The following is a 26,112-nucleotide window of genomic DNA, read 5'->3' as shown; positions in this document are numbered from 1 at the left end:
GATTCAGAAGGTGGCAAACATGCAATTCCCTCCAGGGAGGCCCAGTTATCCTGGTATAGCCTAACATGTTTCGACTAATGCTTATGTATAGGGGGGATAGGGAAGCGTGGGAAGGAGCAAAACATACAAGGCATTCTGCCAGCATCTTACCTTGCCCCAGGGGTCTATTACATACATAAATTAAACAGGCATTTTCAGTAAGTCAGCTCTAATGAATTATCTGTTTAACAAATAGTATGGATGAAACTATAGTGAAAGTCACCTGCATCCCTTTGGTCGCACTTCCAGATCTGGGATGAGACCAGGTCCCTGCAGTTACAACTACTTCAAACCATTTTAGCTCCTCTGTGTGCTGCTTCTCTTCGATCCTACCAACTGCTGAGCCTGCCTGCTGTCTGAGACAGAATCAGTATCAGACACAGTGGAGACAGAAGAGTGTGCCAACACAATCCAAGCAGAGCAGCATGTTGCCAGTGAGAAATGTCAGTTTTTATTGCCACACTCTTCCATGTTGGCCCTCAGTGAGCAAACCTTCCAAAGAGCAATAAATTATGTTTTTCCAAGGGTGTTATCCCAATCAAGGTATTTTCCAAAAAAACATCAGACTGTGTCTAACATCTTCTTCTTCTTCCTCCTCCTCCTCTTGATAATTTTAAACAGCATTTTTCAAAGATGCTAGATTGTGGGCCTTAAAAAGCTTTGTGGGTTTTGTGCTTCATTTCATACTAATGTATGTGTTGGATTTAACCTACTGTATTTTGTCTATACTCTCCTAAGACCTAATTGTAACTGAGGTGATGAACCTGTGTCTTGGTTGTTTCATTTCAGACTGCAAGTAGGAATTCACGTGATTGAGTTTTCCTCCATATAGCAACAATAACAAAATAATGCATAGAAAAATATGTAAAGAAGGAGGCTAGGCTAGAACCCATCTTCCTACCAGCCACTTTCATATGTGAACAGATTTTTCCTATGGAGGAGCATTCAGTCATGTAAGCACAACCTGCACTCTGAAATGGTCAACCCCAGACATAGGTTTACTATTTCATTCAGAAGTAGGACTAAGTAAATTAGTCAAATTTACATTTATATTGCTATGAGAAAAGCCTTTGGGTACATGTTTGGTATATGAAAGAAATCCCCTGAGAACCTGTTCATTTTGTGTTGTTGAAAGCAGTGCCACAGTTCTAGAGAGAGAGAAATCTTTCCCATTTTGTGGAAAGTAAATACTTTAAATCTGGAATTTAGAACTATGCAGCAAAACTCACTTTGCAAGACAACAAATAATTTTGATACTGGTGGTATATGAAAGATTCAAGGGAACTCTTCTAACTGACTTTCCCTTTTATTTGAAACCCATTTTGTTTGTGCATGCTAGTGCTAGGGGACACTTACTGTTATGGTAACTTTATTGAGCACATATGTTTTTCTTTCAGCCACATTTATCAACTATCCGCAGCTAGAAAGATAAATGTGTCTGAAGCAAGACATTTTCATGAGGGACTATTAAAACATTACATATGTTTTTGTATATTTCTTAAGGCTGCATCTGTAAAAGGGCTATAAAGACTATCAGGGTGCCAAATACTCCAAAGATCTCTTGCACTGATGATAAAAAAGCTTCTACCAGTGTGTGCAGTGTTATTCCTGAGATTTGTTCAATCTATACCTCAAACAATTTGAGAAGGAGGTTATTAACAGTCTACTACAACAAATACTGATGACTAGATATTTCTGCCAGTTAATTCAGGTTTTATTAGTTACTTCAGACCAGGGTGCCTTTCTCTGATGTGTACTAGACAAGAAGAGATGTAGGTGTGTGATGGTGTCTGTGTGAGGCATGCCATTTCTCACAAAATACAAAACTATTTCACATTTTCACATTATGAGTCATTCAAAGACAGCAAAAATTGAAATAGGATAACTAAATTGGGCAAATAGTGACTTGACCAGATGGCAGAAAAACCTGTTACCTATAAGTGTATATGTGCGTACACACACCTTTCAGTTGAACTGAGTTGACTGAAATGTTCAGATCATTTTTCGCTTGAGAGCCTATCTAATCTCCACAGTCAGGATTGTACAATCCATGATTTGCCCATAGCTTTAGATATAAATCAAGTGTTGAGTCTGTATTTTAGAGCTAAAATCAAGTAGGCTACAATCCTATGCATGCTTACCTGACAGCTCAATTGAATTCAATGGGTAAGTTCGGCTTCTGAGAGAACACATGAAATAAGACAGGCTTCCTTCTGATTAAATGTGCTTAGGAATGTGCTTAGGAATGTGTTGTGCCACCCCAAGAGCTTCTATTGGAACTTCAGTTAAGTCTTTTTACAGTTGTTGAAACATTAGTAAATTAATGCTTGGGTTATCATTGTCTTTGCTGAATAGAGCAGGTGGAAGAAATTGCTAGCAAGAGAATAAAGGAGATAGTAGAAAAGAGCATTATGGCTTAAATTCCACAATGTTCCACATTCTGGGAGTAACTGAGAAGGGAATCCATGTGTATGCAAAAGTGTAGGTACTGTATATAGTATACAGAGCTTGGAAAAGTTACTTTTTTGAACAGCATGGCCACTGGACTGGGCTGATGGGAGTTGCAGTTCAAAAAAGTAACTTTTCCAAGCTCTGATATATTGTATAAAACTGTCCAACAGAAACTATTAGTTTTTTTAAAAAAAATAGAACCTTTATAAATGAAGTTGCCCACTCCTTATTTCTTACTGTTCCTTTCTTAATTTATTCCTGATTGCATTAGAATGGGAGCAAAGATTAAATATAGTTACAGTGAAAATAAAAGCCTGGAATAGTGAAATGTATTATGTAATATGATATGCACTTCATAAAATATAAACAACATATTTATTTATTTATTAGATTCCCACCGAGCCCAGGGCGTCACCTAAAAGCAGTAAAACACTCCAAAACAGCCTTAAAAACAGACTTTTAAATATATTACAACAAAACATCCTTAAAAACAATTTTGCCATCTACAGTTGCTGAAATATAGTATCACATTAGACATTTTCTGCATAGGGGCAAGGTGGGATAAGGTCTCTCCTTTATTATGTGAGTACAGGTGCCTTATATATAAACTGAGGCAAATATATAAACCGGCATAGTTTTATTCACTATGCTATGTTTTTGTGTCTTGCCCAATGCCTGATGGCTGCAAAGGTCCAATGCTGTCATTGCTTAACGGATCCTATCTCAAATAACTTAGTTCTAAAGGATCTGACCACATGATAATTAGCTGAATCTATCATGACTAAATCAGGGGCAGTTCATGTTTGTTAAAAAAGAAAGTGTAATAATTTTGGAAAGACATATCCTTCTTTGGGCTTGGGCGGCTAGAGGAACACTTAACTTTACCCTACAACAAAATTCCAGAAGGAAAATGTATTTCTCTGTCTTTGGCAAGTAAGAACTGCTTTTTTGATTGGCTGCATATAACTTTAAAGCTGTCTGTATTGTACACTTAGATGCTCATCCGAGTGGTTTACTCTGATAAATAGGAACCCAAGGAAAATAGAAGATCAGCTTTCATGAGCAGAAATATAAAGTTTTGGACCAATCTCTGCTTACAGAAGATGATCTGGAATCTTACTTGAGTTACTTCCTCTAACATTACACTGTAATGTGAGCAGAATAGCTTGCTGAGTATGGCGAAACATTCCTTTAATGTATCCTGCAATAGCTGGCAATGTTTGGAAATTCCATGATTCTTTACAGAAAAGTAGTACGATACTAAAAAGCAAAACAAAAAGCAGGGATGAACTGACTTTTTGTCAGATGCTGCATGAACTATAGCTAACTAATTGAATCAAAAGGTGCTTTGTCTTTACTAGGGTTGCCAGGTTCCTGGCCTGAGACTGATCCTGTATCTTTAGGAGAAGAGAAAGTCAGCCAAGTGCAGGTGTTCTTGCAACCCTGTAATGGGAAAAACCACAGGGTGGAATTTTCCCTTCCCCCTGCACATGTTTATTTTTAAAAGTTGTGCAGGGGGAAGGGAAAATTCCACCCTGTGGTTTTTCCCATTACAGGGTTGCAAGAACACCTGCACTTGGCTGACTTTCTCTTCCCCTAAAGATACAGGATCAGTCTCAGGCCAGGAACCTGGCAACCCTAGTCTTTACTGTTAAAGCAAACCAGCCCCAGACAAAAATCCTAGGTCTGATTATGCTGTATCACTTGGCCAGTTGGCTCATTACTTTGCATTTTTCTGCTCTATTGGTCTTTTGATATGAGACCTTTATAATAGATTGTTTTTACAACATGTTCTTGCTGAAAACGACACACTCTCCCTAAAGCCACGCGTAGATGGAGAAAAGTGTGAGATGTGGGCCACACAATGATATACAATAGCTGCATTTTTGCTAATCAGGAAGAAACTGTGCTGATTTTGCCCACACAGCATAGAGGTCTTTGAATATGTTGAGTGTTGACCCTTCTAGACATCTCACACTCAAAAAGAACATTTGTTTCAAGTTTGGAAAAATCTTTGTTAACTTTAATTTCTATATATATGCTTGCCTACATTTCTTAGGTAAGGATGACATGTAACCAGAAAGAGCTATAGTCCAGAAACAAAAATGTTAACAGTTTTGTAAAGCAAGGGTAGGGAGGGAACCTGTGGCCCTCCACGTCCTGCTGAACTACAACGCCCATAATCCTTGACCATGGACCATGTTCTCTGAGGCTGATGGAAGCTAAAATCTAACAACATCTGGAGGGCCACAGGTTCCCCATGCCCCTCATAAAGGAGCTGGATATTATGAAGCTTCTTTGGTTCTCTAGATTTACAATTTACATTTCTAAATTGATAAAGCCCCCTTTCTATTCTTTTTGCAAGACTTGATTTATTTTTAAAAAATAAGTCCTAATTGTTTTAATAACTCAAGGTAAGGCTGGATGGAGTGGGATGCCACCCCACTTCTTTTCAAACTAAAATATAACCATAGATATAACTTATTTTCAGGTAGGCCTCAGACCTAACCATCCTACTTCCTTTTTTCTTCCTGTTTTAAACCAACCAGCTTCCTTTCCCCCCCCCTCCCACTTCAGGCAAGGGCATGTTACTCAAAGTGTTCTTGCCTCACTGTAACACTAATTTCTCTCTCCACCAGCCATACTATCACCTTTTAGTTGCACTCTTGTTTATAATGCTCCTCAGAGAAACTGTTGATATAACAGAAGCAAATGCAATTGAATGCAGTGCTTCCTAGGTTCTGAGGTGAAGCTGTGCTTGATGTTCCTATGAAATGTTGAGTGCTCTATCCAGGAATTACTCAGTTTTACATTTCCTCACTTTTTGGAATCTATGCCTTCATACCGCACTTAATGAGCTGTATTGTGATTTCTCTGAGGTTTTGAAGCATCAAATGCTAATTACAAAAGAATACTGCGAGTGAAGCATTTTCAGGTATGGCCTATTGCTAAGAAGCAGTTTGAACAGTTTGAAGAAGAAGCAAAAGAACCTTTCCCACAAAGATACTGCAAGTCCCATGTAACACCAAAAGTAAAAAGGGGGGACCATGATTCTCTCTCTTCTTTTGTTGTGTTATTTGAATATCTGAAATGTCTCTAAAGGAAAAGTATTATCTGGAACTTTCAGTCAATATATTCTTTTTCTTTCACTGTCTCTCATTTTTTCCCCTTGCCATGTTTATTCCCTCTGATTTTATCATGTAAGGGTTCACAGGAAATTACCTCAGGGCACCTTTCTAGGATGACAAATAAACAATATTTATTTTTTTTAGAATGCTTACCTTGTGCTATAAGGATGTTTAGCAAAACTAACCATCAAATATCTTTGCGAGTGAAGGGGCGAAATAAGACAAGGACACATCAGCTGGGTTGAACAAGGGCCACTTTATTAAACTATACAAAAACACCATTTAAAGTGACCTGCAGAGGGAAACCTAGGTGCGGAACTATCTATAAGCAAGCATCTTGCCATACAGCTCACAGGTGACCAGCCCCTGCTTGGGACAAGGGCAAGCCCCATCTGCTTACCCCTTCCGCCAGCCACACCCAGTAGGTGAGTAGGGGGGCCTTCTCAGGTCACCACCCCCCGGGGCCGCACAACCCTCGGGTGGATGAGTTAAGTTGGCCCCAAAAGCAGCCCATATCCTGCCCTCAAGCCGCAAAGTTGTCTACCGGGCCCAATTCAAGGTGTTGGTGTTGACCTTTAAAACCCTATACGGTTTCGGCCCAGTATATCTGAAGGAACGCCTCCAGAATCACTGATTGTGCCGCCTGACGAGATCAGCCTCGCAAGACCTTCTCTCGGTCCCACCGGTGAGAACAGCTAGGCTGGTACGGACCAGAGAGAGGGCATTCTCTGTTGTGGCCCCCACCCTCTGGAACTCTCTCCCTTTCGATCTCAGACATGCTCCCTCCCTGTCCAGCTATCGCCGAGCCTTGAAGACCTGGCTGTTCAGGCAGGCCTACAAGATTGGGACAGATTAACTTATGTTACAATTGAATTAATGAATGGTTTTTTAGCTTAAAATTTGATTATGTTGATCTGTATGTATTGTTTTTATTCTTGTTGTTCGTCGCCTAGAGTGTCCCTAACCTGGACAGATAGGCGGCTGAAAAATAAAATTTATTATTATTATTAAAGCTCTGACAGACAGGCCTCTGGAACCACCAATCACCTCCAAAGGTGCCTAAGGGGGCCACCGAGCTGTCCTTACCTATTTCCCTTTCGGCACTTTCCCGCCACAAAAAGGGGACAAATCTCTATTTAGTCCCCTTTTACCCACTGCCGAGAAGCACCTCTCGCAGACACCTCTGCAGGTCTGCCAAAAAGACGTTACCTGCGTCAGACAGGTGAACGCCATCGGCCCTGTACAGTTCACCCATCCAATGCTGAATGCAGGGTGTGAAATAGCCAACCCCTACTGCCCCAGAATAGCCAACCGAATTTGCCGGTTGGCCTTCTTTTGTGCTTGGTCCATCTCTATCGGGCTCCAGACACCACGCCAAACCCTTCGTGGGAGTATGTCTGACCAAAGCAGACGTACCCAAGGCCGACGTTGCCTTATTAACTGCATGCCATGCATGCCTGCCAAACTGAGGGCCATGCCCTTTCGTTGCAACTGAGGGCAATGCCCTTAAGTAACCGAGGCCATCGTTGCCTCCTGAACTGCATGTCCACACATGCCTGCCAAACTTAGGGCCATGCCCTTCCATTGCCTCCTGAACTGCATGTCCGCACATGCCTGCCAAACTGAGGGCCATGCCATTCCGTTGCCTTGCCAACTGCATGTCCGCACATGCCTGCCAAACTGAGGGCCATGCCCTTAAGTAACCAAGGCCATCGTTGCCTCCTGAACTGCATGTCCGCACATGCCTGCCAAACTGAGGGCCATGCCCTTCTGTTGCCTCCTGAACTGCATGTCCACACATGCCTGCCAAACTGAGAGCCATGCCCTTTCGTTGCCTCCTGAACTGCATGTCCGCACATGCCTGCCAAACTGAGGGCCATGCCCTTCCGTTGCCTCCTGAACTGCATGTCCGCACATGCCTGCCAAACTGAGGGCCATGCCCTTCCGTTGCGTTGCCAACTGCATGTCCGCACATGCCTGCCAAACTGAGGACCATGCCCTTAGGTAACCGAGGCCATCGTTGCGTCCCAAACTGCATGTCTGCACATGCCCGCCACCTGAGGGCCTTGCCTCAAATACTGAGTTGGGAATGACCACCACATGCGGAGATGTCTGCACTGAACCAAGCTGGGACAAAGTGGGTAGGAGCCCGTCCCAAAGTATTCCTCGCCAGCCAAGCCACCACACTGCAGCCCATTGACTGAGGCCTAACTGTAAGCCCAGGATAGGGTGCGCAGCTGCTCCATCCCTGTCCAGCAACATTGCCAGTCCATCAATGTTATACAGGTAAAACTCCCTTCCATGGAGACATCTGATTGCTGGAGGGCCCGTCGAGACAAATCTCCCTTGGATCCGGCCACCACCTCACCTATCCTAAAAGCTCCAAAAACCAGCATAAGGGCTGCTGCCTGGAATAGTCTGGCTTCATAGCTTGAGGAGTATACTGTTTTTCACTGGCCCACCATACTCAATAAAATGTCCCGTGAGAAAGGGCATCGGGGATCGAGGGTGGCAGGGTGTTCTCTAGCCCACCCAGCTAACATACGGCGGACTCTGAAGTCCCTGGAATAAGTGGGAAAATCATCAGCCTTTACCTCGAAGTGCTTGGACTGAGAGGCCCAGTCTCCAGCCATTCACTAGGCAATCCCAGCAGGTGACTCACTGAATAGGCCACTCTGGTGCATAGCCCTTGCCGGCCCAGAAGTCCTGGGAAAAACCCCTCCTGCATTCTGATAGCTGTGGAGCATGCTGGGGCAACAGACCGGCTTATGGCCATCTTTGACTCTGCTCCCCAATCTCCCAATGTGCGGTTGCACAGCACAGCTGAACCACTCCATCTGAGTCTACTTTACCATGCCCCAAAAGAAAACATTAAAATCTGGGCACTAGAGAACAAAGGAACAGACAAGGGCCATAACCCTACCGTTCCGAAATAGAAGGAAGTCACAGACCTGTCCCATGACCATGTTATCCCACTAAAATGGATGGGAGAGTTCCCAAGCCTCACTGCCTATAAGTCCAAGCCTGCAGCCAGCACAAAACCCCCGATGCATCCACAGACTTCCAGTTCTACATCCCAGCCCTACCTAGAGATGCTATGGACCTTCAGCCTACAGTTCAGAGGCTCTAGCCCTGAGCTATGTCACGTAATTCTACAGCAAGTTAGTTAGTTCTTCTCCAGGAGTGTGGGAAAACTAGACCAAATGATTTGGGCCAGAATATAAAATGTAACCTGCAGTTTGGCTCTAATTTCTTGATCAATATTTGATCACAACAAGCATTAAATTATTATACAGCCACAAACCTGAACCTGTAGTAAGGCTGTGAAAGCCCTGCTACGACCTCATAAACCACCGGAAAAGACCTCTAATACCTGGAGGGCAGACAAGAAACACTTTCTTGGCCTAACTGGCATGAAGCCCTTACTGACTGACCACATGAGTATGATTGGTGGTGAATTAGATGGTATGCCCAGGAAGGTTAACACCGGGCAGGATGGTCCATTGACATAGCCATTAAGATGAACCAGTTACATAGCCATTCCATAATCTGTGACATCAGGTGTTAACATGCATCCAAATTTTTTACCCTCTCGTCCCGACAGCCCCTTCAAGGAAGGAGCTGAAGCGCTCCGTATGAGAATAGAGCAGCCTATATGTAATGCTCTACCTCATAGAATTGACTGAAAAGGCAAAAACCCAGCAGCTATAAATCCCCTTGTATCCCCACAGTAGATGAAAAAACAGATTAGATGTCATACTTTCCCATAGGCAGTGCATTAACTAACTGGTAGGAAGCCATTACTGATTGCCATTGTGTCTATGCCCAAGACAAATTTAAGAGCGCAGGCCCTTAAGGCAAGCCCTGAGACTACAATATGGGATCCAGAAACTGAAAGAAAACCCCATAACAAAACAGGAACTGGGCAGTCTGCAAGCAAGGTCCCAGTAACAGGGAGGAACGCTTTCCTTGAGCAGCTACTGCTGGGTGCTTCTCCTCACTGCTGTGAGGGCCACTGGCCTCATATTTCCCTGTTTCACATAAAGAAAGGAAATAATTTATGAGTAAGCACACTTTCCCAGCCACCATTTTAGTGCAGCTAACCCAGTTCCCCAAAGCACAGATACTGGAGATATGGCGCTGCCACCCATATTTGGCCCACTGCAGTGGCCTCCCCCTTGTAGGCTTCCAAACACCTATCATAATAGATGTCTAAAATGCAAAATTAACATCCTATATCCCTTTCTAGTAAATGATATCATAAATCCAAGAGCAGCAGATGCTGAGGATGTGTTGCTGTCACCAATATGTGGCTGCACTATAGCAGGTTTTCCAACACATATCAAAATAGATGAGCCAATGCAACAGTTGCACGCTATATGTAATTCCAGGTAATGATATCAGAAGTCCTACCTAAAATGTAATTTCAGGTAATGATGTTTCGTTGTTGGTGCCACAATCCTCAGTAAAGGGGGGAAGAGTCTGCCTGGACCTTAAAAGGCAGCCCTATGGCAATAAGACTCTAAGATCCTGTAATATGAGGGATCTCTATTAGGCAAATTGGGCTTTCCTCTTTATTCCTATTCCCCAATCAATATGATTACCATCTGCTAAACTTTCTATTCCTAACTAAATTCAGGTAAATGAATTTAACAACCTTACCTGTTTTAGTTTTATTGCTGTTTTGATGTTGTGATACTTATATATTATGACTTTGTACATCGCTCAGAGTGGCTCGGTTTCCAGCCAGATGGGCGATAAATAAATCGCAGAAATAAATAAATAAATAAATAAATGCCTCTTCTGTCTCAGAGTGAACAAATAGCCTGAAATTAGCACTTGGAATGCAAAAGGACCGCTCACTTAAGATACAGCGATTTAGACATTTTCTAGCAAACTCTTATCTCCGCCCTTATTATCATATAACTATGAAAGGCTAAAAAGGCTCACTAGGCCCCACCAATATACTAGTATGTAGTATAATAATCATATAATTAAGTACTTCAAACCTCATACATGCCCGGGCCTAGCAAGAAGTTGTACCTATACCTGGGCCCAGCAAGAAGTCATAAGCCTCACAAAAGGGCTCTGCCATCACATCATGCATCCACCCTGTAATAATATAATAAAGAACCAACCTGTGTATATCATCAGGGGGGGCTAAGCTGGATGAGGGATTTGTTGCCCTCCAAACAATAGCTAGAATGCCTTGCAAGTCCTGAAAATAGCTGCATTTTCCTGCTGGTCTGCCTATCACATAAGCTGATTTTTAGCTTGCAAAGCTGCTGAGCCATGGCTGACTTGGACCACAATCTGAGTCTGGCGGATGCCCTGACGGAGCCCCAGCCGCAGATCGAGGAGGAAGTGAAACGGGATTTCATCGCCACCCTGGAAGCGGAGAAATTTGACGATACGGTTGGAGAAACGGTTGGCAAAACGGACTATGTCCCTCTTCTAGATGACGACGACCCAAAGTCTGGGAACCAGGAAGTGAAAACCAAACCCCATGTGGATAACGTTCCTGTGGAGCGTATGTTGGCAACTGGACCGGCAGCCGTGGTCGAGAATGGCGATCATGGGATAGAAAGCTCCAAGAAGGGTACGATTTTAATGGCCCCTATTTAGTACACCAACAGCCTTTAGTATGAACAAATATAGTGTTTGGTGTTTTTGATGTTTTATATGTTTTTTGCTTTGTACGTCGCTCAGAGTGGCTGGGTAGCCAGCCAGATGAGCCACTAAGAAATCAAATAAATAAATAAATAAATAACCTGCGGGGTGGGCAATCCTCCCCCTATGTCTGGGCCTAGCAAGAAGTCATAAGCCTCACAAAAGGGCTCTGCCATCACATCATGCATCCACCCTGTAATAATATAATAAAGAACCAACCTGTGTATATCATCAGGGGGGCTAAGCTGGATAACCTGCGGGGGTGGGCAATCCTCCCCCTATGTCTGGGCCTAGCAAGAAGTCATAAGCCTCACAAAAGGGCTCTGCCATCACATCATGCATCCACCCTGTAATAATATAATAAAGAACCAACCTGTGTATATCATCAGGGGGGGCTAAGCTGAACCTGTTGGGGGGAGAGTGCTCAGAGGGAACTTAAACTAGAAGGATTCGATACAATTTCTTTTGTTCATCCCTTTTATTCTGATTTATTTTTAATTTCCCTTTATATGCATGAGTCTGTCTTTAACCAGTGTATTAGCATGACTATATTTAATTTTGTTTGTATATCCAGTAGTCTCATTTATTTTTAAACTTCCTGTGTCTTTCTTTTAACCAGCAGCAGCACTAACATCGCGCTGCTCAATAAAAAGCCTCAATCAACCCCTCCACAACTGCTAGGTGGGGGGGTACCGGACGTGCCGCTGCTAGGCCCCACTACGAGGCCCACTGGTCAGGTCCCTTTACGAGGCCTGCCCCAGTCGCAGCCACGCCGCAATGTTACCACCCACAGCTGTTGGGGCTCCCAAAACCCCCTCTGGGGGTAACCAATTAGGCCTAATAGGTCCAACCAACACCGACTGTCCTGCAGCTTTCTCTGCTATGTCCCTCGTCGTCCTCTCGTCGTTCGCTGAAAGAGGAGGTAGGAGGGGCGGCCTGGCCTTAAATAGGCCCATGGCCCCTCCCCTCCCCTCCCCGCCGCACGTCACACACACATAACGCTGCGACACACGATGTTGCCCTTAACAAAGATGGCTGCGGCAGCATCGCTCCCTCCTCGCAACTATGCCCTGCTTATCCATGCTGCGCAGGTAAGTGGGGCTTCATTTCTCCCCTCCCAGCCACAAATGCACTGGGTAGTCTGGAATTCAGCACAAACATGCCATCTGGTCTTTAGCAATTCAGCTGCTACTGACACTCAGTCTAATAAGATTGTATCTACAGTCTACCTTTAACGCATTCTTATAAGAACTCACTGCTGACAGCCTTTGAAAAGTATATATTGGGGGACAACATTTGCCACCATAAATATGAAGTTTGAAGGCTATACATTTTATTATTGACCCATCAGTCATTTGATACCAAACACAACAAGCAAAGAGAGTTTGCTTTAACATGTAAATGTGTGTGAATCAGAATGACACAATGGAAGTGATAGAGATCACACTGGTAGAACCAAGATCTAATTGTAATTTGGAGCTACAGACTCACATGCTAAAATTTCAATGTATTTATCAGGCAAATGAACGCTTTTGCTCCCCAACGACTCATTTTTCCTCATTAGTCTTACTTCTAATTGAAATGATGAGTGGTGCAACTTATCTAAGCAAGGAAGTCATTTCCCACTGCCAAATAAGACATTAAATAGGAAAGGAGTGTAAAAAGACCAAGTAGATTGACTTGACTATGCAATGATAATAGCACTGTTGTTAATTTTTCTCATCTAGAATGTTGTTGTTATGTGCCTCCAAGTCAACTATGACTTATGGCAACCCTATGAATCAGTGACCTCCAGCAGCATCTGTCATGAACCATCCTGTTCACATCTTGTAAGGTCAGGTCTGTGGCTTCCTTTATGGAATCAATCCATCTCTTGTTTGGCCTTCCTCTTTTTCTACTCCCTTCTGTTTTTCCCAGCATTATTGTCTTTTCTAATGAATCATGTCTTTTCATGATATCGAAAGTATGATAACCTCAGTTTCATCATTTTAGTTTCTAGTGATAGTTCTGGTTTAATTTGTTCTAACACCCAATTATTGGTCTTTTTTGCAGTCCATGGTATCTGCAAAGCTTTCCTCCAACGCCACATTTCAAATGAGTTGATTTTTCTCTTATCCGCTTTTTTCACTGTCCAACTTTCACATTCACATAGAAATTGGGAATACCATGGTCTGAATGATCCTGACTTTAGTGTTCAGTGATACATCTTTGCATTTGAGGACCTTTTCTAGTTCTCTCACAGCTGCCCTCCCCAGTCCTAGCCTTCTTCTGATTTGCTTGGATATACGGGTATAATATAGCTAGCCTATGCATAGACTGATCTAAAAAATTAGGTGACTCTCTGTAATTTATCTATCAGCTCAGTGGATAAAAAATGGGGCAAGGTTATTTATCAAAAGATGCTGGATCAATGCTGGATATCTTATTACATGAGAGTACTACTATGCCCAGAACCATCAAACTTTGCCTGAGATAGCATTGAATTCGTTTATTTTAAGCTAATGTGCTATGGAAATCAGCCTTTCTGGAAGTTTACTTCCATTCTGAAACTTCATTCCCTATCCACAGAACTACATAAAATAGCTTCTGAAAAAGCATACAGCTCCATCGGTTTGACTGACTCAACTAGGCACTTGGAATATTTTCTAAACAGTAATACAGAGAAGCTTCAATCTCATTGGGGCTCTCAGACAGGATCTGCGTCTTCATAGTCTCAGGTTAATCATGTACCTAATTTTCTGATTATTGACTTGTTCCCACAAAGGATTCAACTTACTTTGGCATATCAGCACTCATCAGTGATAAACTGTCAAGTGAAGTTTTATATTCTTTTCACAGACCAAATTTTTAAACTGCAGGAACATGGGGTTTTCAATTTTAACTTTAGGACATCACCCAATGTCAAATTCAGATTATTGCTATTCATCTAGTGAGATGTAAAGGAGAATAAACTTATATTGCCACTTTCATTTTGATATGGAACACACTGACTGTTTGTTCCTAGCATTACATTAAGCAAGTGATGGATCCTACTCAGTTGTGCTACCTTATTGTCAAGGTTTATAGCTGTGCAGAAAGTTAGTGCATAATTTTTGGTTACTGAAACAGGTGAATATTGTTAACTCAAGCCATGATAAAAGAAGGACTGAGGCTTTTGTCCAGGGAATGCTTGGGCTGTGGGCTCCTGCAGGGAGAAGTGGGGTTGCCGGGTTCTTGGCTTGAGACTGATCCTGTATCTTTAGGAGAAGAGAAAGTCAGCCAAGTGCAGGTGCTCTTGCGACCCTGTAATGAGAAAAACCACAAGGTGGAATTTTACCTTCTCCCTGCACAACTTTTAAAGATACAGAAGACCTCTTGGTTGCTAGGCCCGACCTCCAAGAGGTCTTCTGTATCTTTAAAAGTTGTGGAGGGGGGAGGGAGAATTCCACCTTGTGGTTTTTCCCATTACAGTGTTGCAAGAACACCTGCACTTGGGTGACTTTCTCTTCTCCTAAAGATACAGGATCAGTCTCAGGCCATGGACCTGGCAACCCTAGGGAGAAGGCACAGGAGAAACCTTAAAGAAAGGTTTGTAGATTTAAAAACTTATTAAAGACAACAATAAAGTCAAATCCCAGGATAGAATGTGCATTATGGATTTGCTGTGTTGGGGCAATGTTAAGGGGATGGAACTGAATTTCTTCCTGCTAATTCTCTCTTCAAACTAAGAACATCCAAAATGACAAAAAAGTGGAATACAGCTGCATCCCTGCAAATGCTACTATGAATACAGTGAGGCAACCTAAGACACATTATATGCCGTATGTTCTGCAGAGATTTGCACTAGCAATAAATATTATGGGAGATGCAAGGTTCTTGCAGAAAGCAACAGTTCTGCAACTCAAAGAGATTCTTGCAGAAACAGAGTAAGTATCCCCAGATCTCAGAACATGATCCCATCACAAATTAAAATTATCACCAACATGTTTCCTGTACATTTTTGCTCCCATAAAGCATCTTAAATATTAGACAGGCACTGTCTCTGTTATCTTTTTGGCGCCTATTGAAGACCTTCTTCTTTCAACAAGCCTTTTAAGTTAAGACCTTGTCCCAGTCTGTGTTGGAATTGCTTTTTAATATGTTTTAAACCTTCTTTGTTTTTTTGTTTTTTAAAAAGTATGTTTTTAACCTTTTTTAAAAAAAATGTTTTGAAAGCTTTTAAAAAATGCTTTTAATTATGTTTTGTTTTAATGTCTTTTAAACTCTGTTTTTATGAAGTATAAGTGTTTTCAGTGCTTTTGTTTGCCGCCCTGGGCTCCTGCTGGGAGGGAGGGCGGGATATAAATCAAATAATAAATAAATCTTCATACAATACCTGGACATGTGAAGGTGGCAATCCTCTTCTTATATAGACAGCAAAAAGAGCATCTTTCCCTAAGGATATATTGAATTTCAGGAATTGTGGCTGTGTGATATGGATTTGTGACCGCCAGAATACTCCTTGTGGTACTTCCTGAGTGACCCTCCGTCCGACCTCTGCTTCCCCGCTATCTATGCTGTTGTTTCTAGCGGCCCAAGGTCCTGGAAGACAAGAGCCAATAAAAGCAGATGAGAGTCGGATTCAAATGTCTATATATTTAGCAGTCTCATTTAAGATGAAACTGTGTGGCAATCTTAGACGTCAAAGCAAAATTTAATTGACAAGACTAATTTACCATCCGCAGTTTAAAAAAAATCAGTAGTGAAAGTAGACTGCTTTCAATAGAGTTATATCAGTTGCAAGAGTGTGAATCTGCTTCTAGAAAGCTATAAACTTGCTCCCTGGGGCTTCTGAAATCTTGCATACAGCTTCCTCTCCCATTTTTAATTCCATGATTGCTCTTTACTGATCAAACATAATAAGAGCAGAGAGGCAGCTAAGCACATTAAAAGCTCCTTGCAGTCTTTTCAACATCCTAATGTGAATGGGATATAAAAATAAACCCACAAGGGAAAGTAAGGGAGTAATTTCAAAAGGGAAAGTAAAGGAGTAATTTCAATGTAAATTCACTGATTGAAGACTTTTATTCATCATATGTCAAGTACCAAGTAAGTTCATAAACAATCAAAATATAAAAAGATTACAGAAAATAAAGGTAAATAATTTAGATTTGCTGCTGCTAAATATAAGACTAGAATGAAATGAAATGTATTGTTTTCAGAAGATCCATGTGGCTTGGAACTTGATCAGCTGAAAATAAAATTCTTTCTCCAATATAGTTGAAATAACCCTTGCTGATTGTGGGAAGATTTGTCTTCTTTCTGGAAAACAGCTTTGGACTTCACCTGGGAAAACTGAAATTTTCGATGAATAGTGGTAGAGAAATATTTTGAAATGCAACATAAGATAGGTCTCACCTCATAATTTCATCATCTTTAGATAGGAAATTTCTGTTCATGATTGGTGTGTGATTGGTGTGTAGTAGTATAACCATGAGGACATAAGAATTGCCTTGCTGGTTCATTTCATTTCATGCAGAACAGTCTTCCTAGAAAGCTCAGAAATGTGGCATAAAGGTACAGCCATCTTGATATTTGTCCACAACTTCTTATAGAAGTTCTGTTTTTTAGCTTTGTGGTTACCATCAAATGTTTAATCAAATGTTTGTCTAATGTTTTTAAAGAAGTTTAACCTATAGTCAAAATCTCATCTTGTGCCAAGGACCAGAACATTTTGTCATTCAGTTTAATTGGGTGACTTCTTGAGTGACTTTTCTGGGAGACTTCTTGAGTTGTAGTGTTTTGTGAGGGACTAACTTTGGTTATGAGAAACATCAGTAAACATATACAGATCTCATGCTTCTTTTAAAAAAATGCTTTCATTGTTATATCTGAAGAAAATGTGAATGGGATGCACAGGTCTCAGATATGTAAACATCTTGCACATTAATCTGGGCCAAGATAAATGTGATATAGAAGATACATGAACAGGCACATCCACTTTTTATTTTATTGTAATGCAGAGGGTTGTGTGTGTGTATGTATTAGGGTTGTAAGGTTCCTGGCCTGAGACTGATCCTGTATCTTTAGGAGAAGAGAAAGTTAGTTAGGTAATTAGTTATTCTTTATTTATATCCCGCCATCCTTCCAATACTGGAACTCGCGGCGGCTTCCAGATAAAAGCACATATAATTAAAACATACAGAATCTACATTAAAATGAAATTAAACTAGAAAGTCCGCCAAGTGCAGTTGTTCTTGCAACTCTGTAATGGGAAAAACACAAGGTGGAATTCTCCCTTCCCCCTGCACAACTTTTAAAGATACAGAAGACCTCTTGGTTGCCAGGCCCGGCCTCCAAGAGGTCTTCTGTATCTTTAAAAGTTGTGCAGGGGGAAGGGAGAATTCCACTTTTTCGTTTTTCTCATTACAGGGTTGCAAGAACACCTGCACTTGGCGGACTTTCTCTTCCCCTAAAGATACAGGATCAGTCTCAGGCCAGGAACCTGGCAACCCTAGTATGTATGTATATATACATTCAGTTCAGGGTCAGGGATTTTAAAACAGTTTTTCCATGCTACTTTCCAAATAAAATCACTAATACACATACATACAAAGTGTGATTGGCACCACTGGAGAAAACATACAGGCATCCATATAATACCTTTGAGATGGATTCAGACTTATGCTAAGCACAGTTTTGCTCACATGATGTACCACTGTAGGAAGTGTATGGTAGATGATTTTCACCAGTTCCTCCTTTCCCCTGTAGCTCCATGCAAACCTGCTTCTCTTTGGAAATAGCATGGGAGCAGACACTAGGGGCAGACACTGAAAATTGCTTTCCGCTTCTTTCAGTGGAAGCTTCCAATGGATCCAGCATCTTCCACAAAAAGGAGCCCTTCCATTAGAGAAAATGCAACTTTGGATCCAACCCTTTATGTTTTGTCCCAGGGATTAAATAGGGAAATATATTTAAATCAGGAAAATGGTGCAGGGAGTTACCTTCTCCCTTTTCCCAAATTCAAACTGGGGACCCTATGACTGTTTTTAAAATTAAATAACAAACAAACAAAAACCTGGGAGATTTTGTTTATAGATCTCCTACATCAGATCTAATTTGGTCCTCAGGCCTTATAGTGAAAGTGCCTGCCACTCTTGTTAGTGTTTCTTACAATGCCCAAAGCTGCTCAGAGAGAATGTACAACAAAAGCAAATGTAAATGGTTAATTCAGATTTAAATAAAATAATTACTGGAGCATGACTCAAGTATATCTAATGCTTGCATATACTTTAACATGCCAGATGGTTAATACTATTGTTACTAAAATCAACACATTTGGCTTTTCTGTCATCATATATAAATAACCTGAAACAGATTGAGGTCACTGTCTCTTACTCAAGATAATTTAGGGTTGGCAACCTTCTTGGGTCAGTGGGCACACTTCGAGATCTGAAAAAGCTCCAGGGGTTCCAGTCACAAAAATGGCTGCTGGGGGTGTGTGCCATAACATAAAATGGCTGTTACATTTAAAAAAGCAGAAAACAGTTCCACAAAATGGTGTGGCATCAGAAGAGGTACTTAAATTAGCCATCACATCACTCACTCACAGAAAGAAGCTCTTTGCCTCTATTCAGAACAGATGGGAAGGTAAATAATATCTGGCATCCAATAAAATGTGACCATGTTTAAGGGTGTGTGTTTAATGTGGGAGAGACTAAAAGAGTGAAAACAGGAATTGAGTAAGAAGGCAAATTGTATCATGTGCTTTTTGGATTTCTGAGGACTATTTACTGAAATCTCTTACAGGCAGCATAGGAGGTACTGGCAGGAACACTAATGACAACACATACAACACTGGTTTTCTTCTCACAGAACATGAATTAAGACCAGTACTTCATGGTGTTTTGACCCAATCAGACCTTGATGCAAGAACATGGTTAGGATGCTCTGTGTCCTTCACGTTTGCCCAAAACACAATATGAAGGAAAACAAACCATGAGCTGATCAAAGGAGGAATGACATCTGATTCTGCCTTGAAAAATGGCTATTCAGCACTTCCGGGAAGGGTGACTTAGCCTGTGCCTGCTTTTGAGACGGGCTCCTGCCTCAAAAGAAGCTTATTCAGATATATCAGTCAGTTTTTTCTTTTTTTTTTGACTGATTAAACTTCTCCCGGGTAGGGAGAAACGAAGAGATTAACCTCAAAGCCTATTTTTGTTGGGACGACCAGATCTCATTAATTTATGGGACGAGGTCCAGCCGACGAAGGTGGGACGGATTTTCAACAGCAAGCTCTATCTGTTAAAGCGAACGTTCATCTTATCTTCTAAGAGAGAACGCACTAACAGGCAAGCACCCTTCTTTCTATATTTTTCTTTTACTTGACTTAAATTGTTGCTGTTTAAAAGAGATTTGCCAGATTGATCGGTTTTTGACATCTCACTGGGGAGCCGTAACTTCTCTCTGCTACGCACTAATTAATAGCTTATCTCTGTTTTTGTTGCAAAAAGCTGTCCTGGATTTGCATTCTAAAGATACACACAGAAGAGGGATTTCTATTCCAGATTTTTATTTTGAAAAATATTATACTGTTTTGAGACTACTCTCTTTTTGGTCTATTTTATTTTGACGAATCTGTTTCTTGACGATTGCCATTAATTGTTTCGATCCTGGGAACTGCATTTTTTTTACTTAACTATTGGAGAGATAAGGCTGTCTGCTCTGTTTATACTGTGATGTCACCAAGTTTGGAGTATTAACCCAATTGTTGCTGAAATAAGAAGTGGTTTTCCTATATTTTTCTTTTAAAATGGCAATTAAGAAAGTGGCTGAGAATCTGGAAATAACTATGTTTCAGAAAATAATGGATGAGATTGAGATAACGAAAATTGAATTGAGTAAAATGAAGCAGGAGATTAAAGATATAAGGGTCCCTGTGAGAGAGGTGACCCTGGAAGGGGTCCCTGTGAGAGAGGAGACCCCGGAGATTGGAACAGGGGTCCCTGTGAGAGAGGAGACCCTGGAGACTGGAATAGGGGTCCCTGTGAGAGAGGAGATCCCGGAGATTGGAACAAACGTGGAACAGGAACAAGATTTGGAGTCTATGGACTTTAGAAATAAAATCTATTGTTTGGAACTCAATGTTATCTCTGAAGAAATTAATGAAGATTCTAGAGATAAAGTTATCAATGGCATGGATTATCTTCTGGACTGGAATGATGTGATGGAGCCCAATATAGAGAAAATCTATGGAATTAACTGCAGCCATGTGACAATGGAAAAACTTTTAAGAGATGACTCAGTGTATTTTGAAAAAAAGAACAGAGATATGATTTTACAGCAGTATTTCAGCAACTTATTCAGAATGGATGGCAAGAAAATATTTGGGATAGAGGTAATTCCCATCAGACTCTTACTATATGACTATGGCTTTGACAGCAAGATTATTATGGAATACTGATAATGGAAGATTGGATATTGAAATTACTGGACTTAACAAGACTACTGAAGATGGAAGATGGAAAATGGAACTAATAGAGATAATAGAACAATGGCTACTGAAATTACTGAACCTAACAGATTCTGATGTGATGGATTAATTGAAATGTTTATTTTGACTATGGTTATGACAATAAGATTATCATAATTAGTAATGAGATGGATTAATCGATATGCTTATCTGGAAAAAAAAAATTGATAGATATATTTCTTAAAGAATTGAAACCTCTCTTTGACTTTTTGTGGAAAGAATAAAGTAATGTTTATGAGATTTGATGATTAAGTAAGATAACTACTGGAGGAAAGTGATTTTATAATATGACTTAAGAGACAGGATTGCTATATATTATAGACTTATAACTGATTTGATCTTTGACAAATGGGAAGTCAATATTTTACTCTTTATTTTTTATTTTTGTTTTTTTTTTTTTCTTTTTTCTTTTTGTTTAACTATTTTTGATTTTGTTTTTTGTCTTTGAATGTTTTATGATTTTGTCTTGTATGTTTTATGAAAATCTGAATAAAAATTATTGGAAAAAAAAAAAAGAAAAATGGCTATTCAGCGAGTGTGGTGTGGTGACTCAAGTGACCGGATGTAGACTGGGAAGAACTAGGTTCAAATCCCTGGGTTAGCTACAAAGGTTAAAGTAGCCCTCTCTCAGCCTAACCTACTTTGCAGGTTTATTGTGAGGGAAGTGGGATGGACCATGTATGCCACACTGAGCTCCTCAAAATACACTCCACTGTAAAGTGTTGTTAAAATGACGGATGTTCCTAGAAGCTACCCACAGATATTAAAGTATATGACTCCATAATTATGATTCAATCCGTTACAATTCTAAAAAGTTAAGGGGACAGGTCCTGAACAGCCATCAGGCCTGGTACTTGAAAGGTTAGTGGAGGCCCAGCACTTGTTGGCGCAACATCTGTGCTCCCTGAGACATTTACCAGGTCATGAGACCTACCTCTGACATCGTTGACACCTAGGGTTACCAGACCTATTTATATATTTATTATTAAATTTATTGGTCGCCCATCTGGCTGATTGTCCAGCCACTCTGGGCGATGTACAAAATAAAACATACAAATACTTTAAACATTAAAAATCGGAAGCAATAATAGTAAAAGCTGGAGACTCCGGTATTTGGGGGTCCCCTCCGGGTGAGTCACCTTAATCTCCAGACTTTCAGCTTTCATTTAAAAAAATTAAGTTTCTAGGTGGTCTGGTTCCAGAGATATACACCAAAAAGTCAGCTGCCCCCAAAACTTCTTAGTTGCTCGAAATTCTGCTCTAATCCCTGCCCTTTCAGGTTTTTAGCCAATAAGAAGTCAGGGTTGTGATTGACAAGGAATTATAGAGTCAAAATGTAGAGTCAAATTGAATTGTCTGCCTTCAAGTCAATTCTGACTTATGGAGACCCTATGAATAGCGTTTTCATGGTAAGCAGTATTCAGAAGGGGGTTTACCATTGCCTCCCTCTGAGGCTGAGAGGCAGTGACTGGCCCAAGACTCAGAAACGTGCTTTTTCCTGCTTTTCTGAACATCTCACAGATTGAATAAGTAAGCTTTCAGTCTTTTTCTCTCTTGTGTGTAGGAGTCAGACAGGTTTAAATGTTGAAGAGGGCAGTGTTTTGCAGACTTCCCAAATTGAAGCTTTAATCATCTTTCCTCTTCTCCCATGCATTTTAACAGCATTTTAATAACGTGTTTTTAACTTGCTTATCTGTTTTTATGGGTTTTAATGGTTTAAATTTGTATACTTGTTTTTAATGTTTTTAATTGCTGTAAACCGCCCAGAGAGCTTCAGCTGTGGGGCGGTATATAAATGCAGTAAATAATAGTAATAATGATAATAATCCAGGGCTTGCTTTTCCAGAATAAACATACCCAGAGTAAATCCCACTGAATTCAATAGGAATTCCTTTTGAGTAGACATGGTTAGGATTGTGCTGTGAATTGATGGGACTTTTGAGTGAACGTAGGAAAGAATTGTGCTTGTGTTATATATCTTTCTCTTCCCCTCCAATCCTATTTTTAAAGCAATTAGGCAGGGTTTACTTAGGTATCACTGTTTTTATTATGTAGGAAACTATTACTGATTTTATTTTTTTTAATGTTCTGCAATGTTCAACTGGTTTTGACAATAAAATATTATATGGGGTGTATGTATTTTTACATTTCCAGTGTGTGTGTGTATGGGAATTTTTCCAACAACACTGTGAGGTAGGGTTGCAGTCTGGAAACCAAGGCAGCTCACACTAAGAAATAAATCCCTTTAAAAACCAATAACCATAAAACAAGTATACAGTAGGGCCCCGCTCATACGGCAGGTTAGGTTCCAGACCTCCTCCGAAAAGCGAAAACTGCCGAAAAGCGGATCAGCTATAGAGCGGGGGTCTGCCGGAGGAGGAGATCAGCTGTAGAGCGCTACAGCTGACCTTCCCCTCCTCTGGTGAGATCAGCTGGAGAGCAGGGAGCTCCATCCCCCGCTCCAGCTGATCGCCCTGCTGGCAACGTATTAGCAGAACACCAAAAGGCGGGGCGCAGAGAAGCGGGGCATACTGTAAACAGTTGCAAAACAGCTTAAAGTGGCATGATTCTGAATTTTGGGTTGTGTGAATGAAGTTGCTTATCACTTGAGGTTACAGTTTTGCCTGTTTGAGTAAGCCCCACTGAATACATTGGGAGTTGCTTCTGAATTAATAAACGTAGGATTGCACTATAAATATCTTTACAGGTTGTGTAAATAATAAATATATTTGATAGTCATGTTTATACAAATATTCCTTCATTTTTCATATTTTTGGTTAGGAATCCTGACTGGTTGCGAGATGCTTAGTTTCCTGCCTTACTTGTAGGAATCTTGTTGTAGTTGGTATGGTATTGCATTTAAGAAATCATCACTGTCTTTTGTTCTTCTTTTTCTATTTGCATTTCATTTACCTTTATCCTCACTCCCTTTCATCCATACAAGCAACAACAGTGGTTCCACGCGCTCTGCTCAACCTTCTTAAACCCACTGATGATGCATCTTGTTGTTTGTTTCTTGTCCGATAGTGGTAAAAGAGAATTCACATATTTGGAAGTGTGGCTGCAGTTGTTGTTCCCAAGCTGCTACCTATGAAGGTAGACCAAATCATGTGTGCTTTCTCTCTGTCAATTATATTCACTGGAATTGGGTTGGCTGATAAAGTGAGTTTATAGCAGCTCACAGGGGAGACAGAAAAGGGCAGAGAATCTTCTTACTCATTACTCAGACCTCTTTCTGAAGTGAACGGTCAAATCTGTAAAGAAATTTGGATGTTAAAAGGTAGGGGCAGGGCATTCCAGGCAGAGGGTTGCCAACCCTACTTGGATATGGATATCTTTGCTCTATCGACAACACAATCCAAACCATATTTACTGAGAAGTAAGTCCTACTGCGTTCTATGGGGCTTAGTCCCTTAGTGTGTTTAGAATTGCAGGTCTTTGGGCATTCATCTTTACTCCTGAGTGCTCCCATCTAACATCTCCTCAACCCTATGCCCCTTTCTTCCTACAATGGCCTTCTGGTGACTGGACTGGCCCAGCCTTAGAGCACTTTAACCCTTTTTGCCAGAAGCTAATTGGCTAGATTAAATGTTCCCTACCCAGGCTCCATCTTTTAGCTAATATTTTTATCTTAATTTCCAATCAGATAAATGTTTTTGTATGAATTTTATGCGCCAAGCAACTGTGGTTGATGCTTAATGTATCATGCTTAATGACATCACTTGGACCCGCCCCATGACATCACTTGGACCCACCCCATGATGTCACTTGGACCTGCACCATGATATCACTTGGACCCACCCCATGACAGCACTCAGGCCCACTCCCAAAATCTCAGGGTTTGGGATGCTTCTGACCTGGCAACCCTATTGATACCAGTTGCTCCTAGTTCATTGTTCCATCATCACCCAGCACCTTCATGAGCCTCAGTTAGACTAGTATAGAACACTACTTCTGAGTGAGGTGTGTCTGTGCATGTGCTGAATTGGTGCCTGGAAGATGTGATAGGTTGGATTAAACTGAATCCATTCCTGACAAGATGGAAGCACTTTAGGTTAGTGGTTCTTCAGTCCGAAAATTGGGTAGGTGGCCAGCCTTGGATGGAATCACACACACCTTGAAAGAGAAGTTGTGGAGCTAGAATTCTTGGATGCAGCATTCTGACAGGAAGTCCAGGCAGCGTCAGTGGCACAGCTAAGACGTTCCTGACTTGCATCCAATATCATGTTCTTCTTCGGTTTATGCTTGCATAATGGAACTTCCTTCCTCACCTCCCCCATGTGGCCCCTAAATCTGTTCTGGGTTTCCTCTACCCCCACCCCTCTGGAGCAGATTTGGGGAGGGCACGGGCCGGCACACAAGAGAAGAGGTGGAGAAGTTCTGTTGCACAAGCATAAATCCTTGCACTAACAGAATGTGCACTGCATACTGCCCACTGCTTGACCATAGAGATCCATCCAATCCCTTTTGGATTAATATAATATGCTCTAAGTAGGCTTCCCTTGAAAATGGTCCAAAAGCTACAGCTACTGCAGAATATGACTGCCAGATTGTTAAGAGGTCAGCTACTTCACAGGTTATTTTACTAAATCCAATTCTACAAAATCTGCACTAAACATATACTTGTTATTGTTGTTGTTATGTGCCTTCAAGTCGATTATGACTTATGGCGATCCTATGAATCAGTGACCTCCAAGAGCATCTGTCATGAACCACCCTGTTCAGATCTTGTACATTCAGGTCTGTGGCTTCCTTTATGGAATCAATCCATCTCTTGTTTGGCCTTCCTCTTTTTCTACTCCCTTCTGTTTTTACCAGCATTATTCTCTTTTCTAGTGAATCAGGTCTTCTCATTATGTGTCCAAAGTATGATAACCTCAGGTGCATCATTTTAGCTTCTAGTGACAGTTCTGGTTTAATTTGTTCTAACACCCAGTTATTTGTCTTTTTTGCAGTCCATAGTATGCGCAAAGTTCTCCTCCAACACCTCATTTCAAATGAGTTGATTTTTCTCTTACCTGCCTTTTTCACTTTCCAACTTTCACACCCATACATAGAGATCGGGAATACCATGGTCTGAATGATCCTGACTTTAGTGTTCAGTGATACTTCTTTGCATTTGAGGACCTTTTCTAGTTCTCTCACAGTTGCCCTCCCCAGTCCTAGCCTTCTTCTGATTTCTTAACTATTGTCTCCATTTAGGTTAATGACTGTGCCGAGGTATTGATAATCCTTGACAAGTTCAATGTCCTCATTGTCAACTTTAAAGTTACATAACTCTTCTGTTGTCATTACTTTAGTCTTTTTGATGTTGAGCTGTAGTCCTGGCTTTTG

General features: G+C 41.1%; 1 protein-coding gene across 13 annotated transcripts in view; it reads right to left on the bottom strand.

Moving 5' to 3' along the window:
- LOC133380132 (teneurin-2) overlaps positions 1-26,112 on the bottom strand; it is a 995,941-nt gene that overhangs the window by 272,112 nt on the left and 697,717 nt on the right. For all 13 annotated transcript variants that reach the window (XM_061616787.1, XM_061616792.1, XM_061616791.1 and 10 more), the window contains one exon: positions 15,643-15,848. In XM_061616787.1, coding sequence (XP_061472771.1) covers positions 15,643-15,848 — 206 coding nt within the window. The remainder of the gene's footprint in view (positions 1-15,642; positions 15,849-26,112) is intronic.

The sequence above is a fragment of the Rhineura floridana genome, chromosome 3 (assembly GCF_030035675.1).
Source record: "Rhineura floridana isolate rRhiFlo1 chromosome 3, rRhiFlo1.hap2, whole genome shotgun sequence".
In the NCBI taxonomy this organism is placed as follows: domain Eukaryota; kingdom Metazoa; phylum Chordata; class Lepidosauria; order Squamata; family Rhineuridae; genus Rhineura; species Rhineura floridana.
The sequence above is the reverse complement of the archived record's forward strand: the minus strand, read 5'-3'. Positions and strand labels throughout refer to the sequence as shown.